At 41.0% G+C, this 2,713-nt stretch overlaps 1 protein-coding gene across 1 annotated transcript; it reads left to right on the top strand.

The window, feature by feature from the left end:
• Positions 1 to 13: 13 nt before the first annotated feature.
• Positions 14 to 912, top strand: LOC118757016. The gene is made up of 2 exons (XM_036491746.1): positions 14 to 577; positions 655 to 912. Exons 1-2 carry the CDS (start codon positions 86 to 88, stop codon positions 661 to 663), a joined length of 501 nt encoding a protein of 166 aa, XP_036347639.1. The 5' UTR covers positions 14 to 85; the 3' UTR covers positions 664 to 912.
• Positions 913 to 2,713: the final 1,801 nt, after the last annotated feature.

The raw sequence follows: 2,713 nt of genomic DNA, 5'->3' as shown, positions 1-2,713 counted from the left end.
CGTCAGCCGCCACGACATATATCGAGCGCTAGCAGAGCGACGTTGGAATAAGAGGGAAGAAACATTGCATTCGTACATATTGGCGATGCAATCCATCGCGAAGCAAGGAGGCATTGAAGACATAGAAGTATTAAATTTCATTTTCGATGGCATAAGCGGCAGTGTTGCCAACATAAATTTGCTGATGACTGCGCAAACCTTAAGCGAACTCAAGAGGCTCATCAATCGTTATTACGATCGCTACTTGAAATTGGATTCAACCATTACCCCTCGCCGTTCGGCAGTTAGTACAGTAAAGCCTAAAATGTCGAATACTGCCGTGAAACAAGCTGCCACTTCCGACAAGGAGACGCATGAAACTCCTTTGTGCTACAATTGCTCCAAAAGAGGACACATAAAACCGAACTGCCCTTACCCTGTACGCCCCGAGGGATCATGCTTTCGCTGTTGGCAAGTAGGCCATAGTCACCAGTCGTGCCCAAACCCCCGGAAGATTTTGAAACCCATGGGAGAGCGAGCTGTTGCTGCCGTACACGATTGGAAGAGCTGCTGTGATGAAGTAGAATCATTAAGTCTGGTAAGTGTTGCCTTTTCACATAAGTCGGTGAGCAGTGCAGATTTTACTAAAATTTTTTCCCTTTTTGACACTGGCAGTCCAATTAATTTGATAAAGCGGTCGTACGTGCCGGAAGCAAAAATAAATCATTACCCACTGAAAGGCAGATACCGGGGTATTGGAGGGCGTGATTTAAATATTATCGGTGAAGTTATTTGCACCATTGAATTTAAAAATGTTATTAATGAAATTAAAGTCTATGTTCCGCCGGATGAAGAAATGACCGTGCCAATTATCCTCGGTCGTGATTTTCTTAAAGTTTTTGATATTCATTTAATAAAACGTAAATTGAAATATGATAAAGTTGACTTATTTTCGCTGAATAAAAACATCTGCACCTCACCACCGACTGACTTATTCAAAACTTTACGTGAGTTCAATCTTTTGGCTGAAAGCAAACTACAGAATAGAATAGAAGCGCAAAATATATCAGACGTGAATGCAATGATCGGTTCGAACGAAAGTACTCATTCCGAATTACCAGACATATTTAATATAGAAACTGTCTGCAGTGCCGTAGATTTAGACGTAAACTGTAAGCTAGAGCCAGACCGAAGGGTACAAATAAATGACCTGGTTCATGAAGCTTATATTGAACCTGGTAGTGTTCCTGTTGAGCCCTTTAAATATATGATGAAGATTCATCTAACCTCTGACGTCCCGTTCCACTGCGCGCCTAGACGCCTGTCCTTTTCGGAAAAGAAGATTGTTCAGGATATTATAAGAGATTTAGAAGCTGATGGAATAATCAGACCGTGCAATTCGCCATACGCTTCGCCTGTAGTGCTCATTAAGAAGAAGAACGGGCAAACTCGGTTGTGTGTCGACTATCGGGGATTGAACAAATTAACGGTTCGCGACAATTACCCTTTACCCCTCGTCGATGATTGCATAGAGTATTTAGAAGGTAAAGAAATGTTTTCAGTCCTAGATTTAAAAAGCGGGTTTCACCAAGTTGATATATCGCCAGAGTCAGTCCCGTATACCGCATTTGTAACGCCTAGTGGGCAATACGAATATTTAAAAATGCCGTTCGGTCTTAAAAATGCCCCAGCCGTTTTCCAACGTTTTATAAACAATATATTTAAGGATTTAATTGACGAAGATAGTTGTGTATATGGATGACATATTAATAGCGACAAAAAAATTTGAGGAACATAAAATCATTTTACACACGTTACTGAAACGAATTAGTTATCGGGGTCTTAAGTTGAATCTATCAAAATGTAAGTTTGGCTATTATGAAATAGAATACCTAGGATATTCCGTATCTGCCAGTGGTATTACATTGAGTGAGTCCCATGTCAGAGACATCCAGAAATACCCCGTACCTAGCAATCAGAAAGAGTTGCACTCTTGTATAGGATTGCTTTCGTACTTCAGACGTTTTGTTCCGTCGTTTTCCAAAGTTGCTAGACCGCTACTTAATTTATTGAAAAAAGGTACAGAATACAAATTCGACGAAAATTGCAGATTAGCATTCGATGAATTAAAAAGTAAGCTAATAGAACCCCCTGTGCTTGCCATCTATAATCCAGAGCGAGATACCGAATTGCACTGTGATGCAAGTGCCACCGGTTTCGGCGCCGTACTATTACAAAGACAGACGGACGGAAAACTTCACCCAATAGCATATTTTTCGAAAACCACCACGACTGCAGAATCTAAATATCACAGCTTCGAGTTGGAAACACTCGCTATCATTTATGCCTTGCGACGATTCAGAGTATATCTGGAGGGAATTCCATTCAAGATCATAACAGACTGCAACTCGCTCGCCATGACCTTGCAGAAGAAGCAAATAAACAGTCGCATTGCAAGATGGGCCCTTGAGCTAGAAAATTATAACTATAAAGTTATACACCGCGGTGGTGCCTCCATGGGGCATGTTGATGCCTTAAGTCGTTGCCAGATAGCTGCCGTAGATACGAATGAGGTTGATTTTCAAATACAAGTTTTGCAAGAGCGTGATGAAAAGATTAGGCGTATACGTGAACTTTTAGAAAAGGGAAATGTTGAGGGATTTGACTTAGTAGACGGCCTTGTTTGTAAGATATCTAAAAACGGTCGAAAGGTTTTATACGTTCCAGAGGAACT

Source organism: Rhagoletis pomonella, unplaced genomic scaffold, assembly GCF_013731165.1.
Source record: "Rhagoletis pomonella isolate Grant_MI unplaced genomic scaffold, Rhpom_1.0 Rhpom_scaffold_13709, whole genome shotgun sequence".
Classification (NCBI taxonomy): domain Eukaryota; kingdom Metazoa; phylum Arthropoda; class Insecta; order Diptera; family Tephritidae; genus Rhagoletis; species Rhagoletis pomonella.
This window is presented reverse-complemented; position numbering and strand designations above follow the sequence as displayed.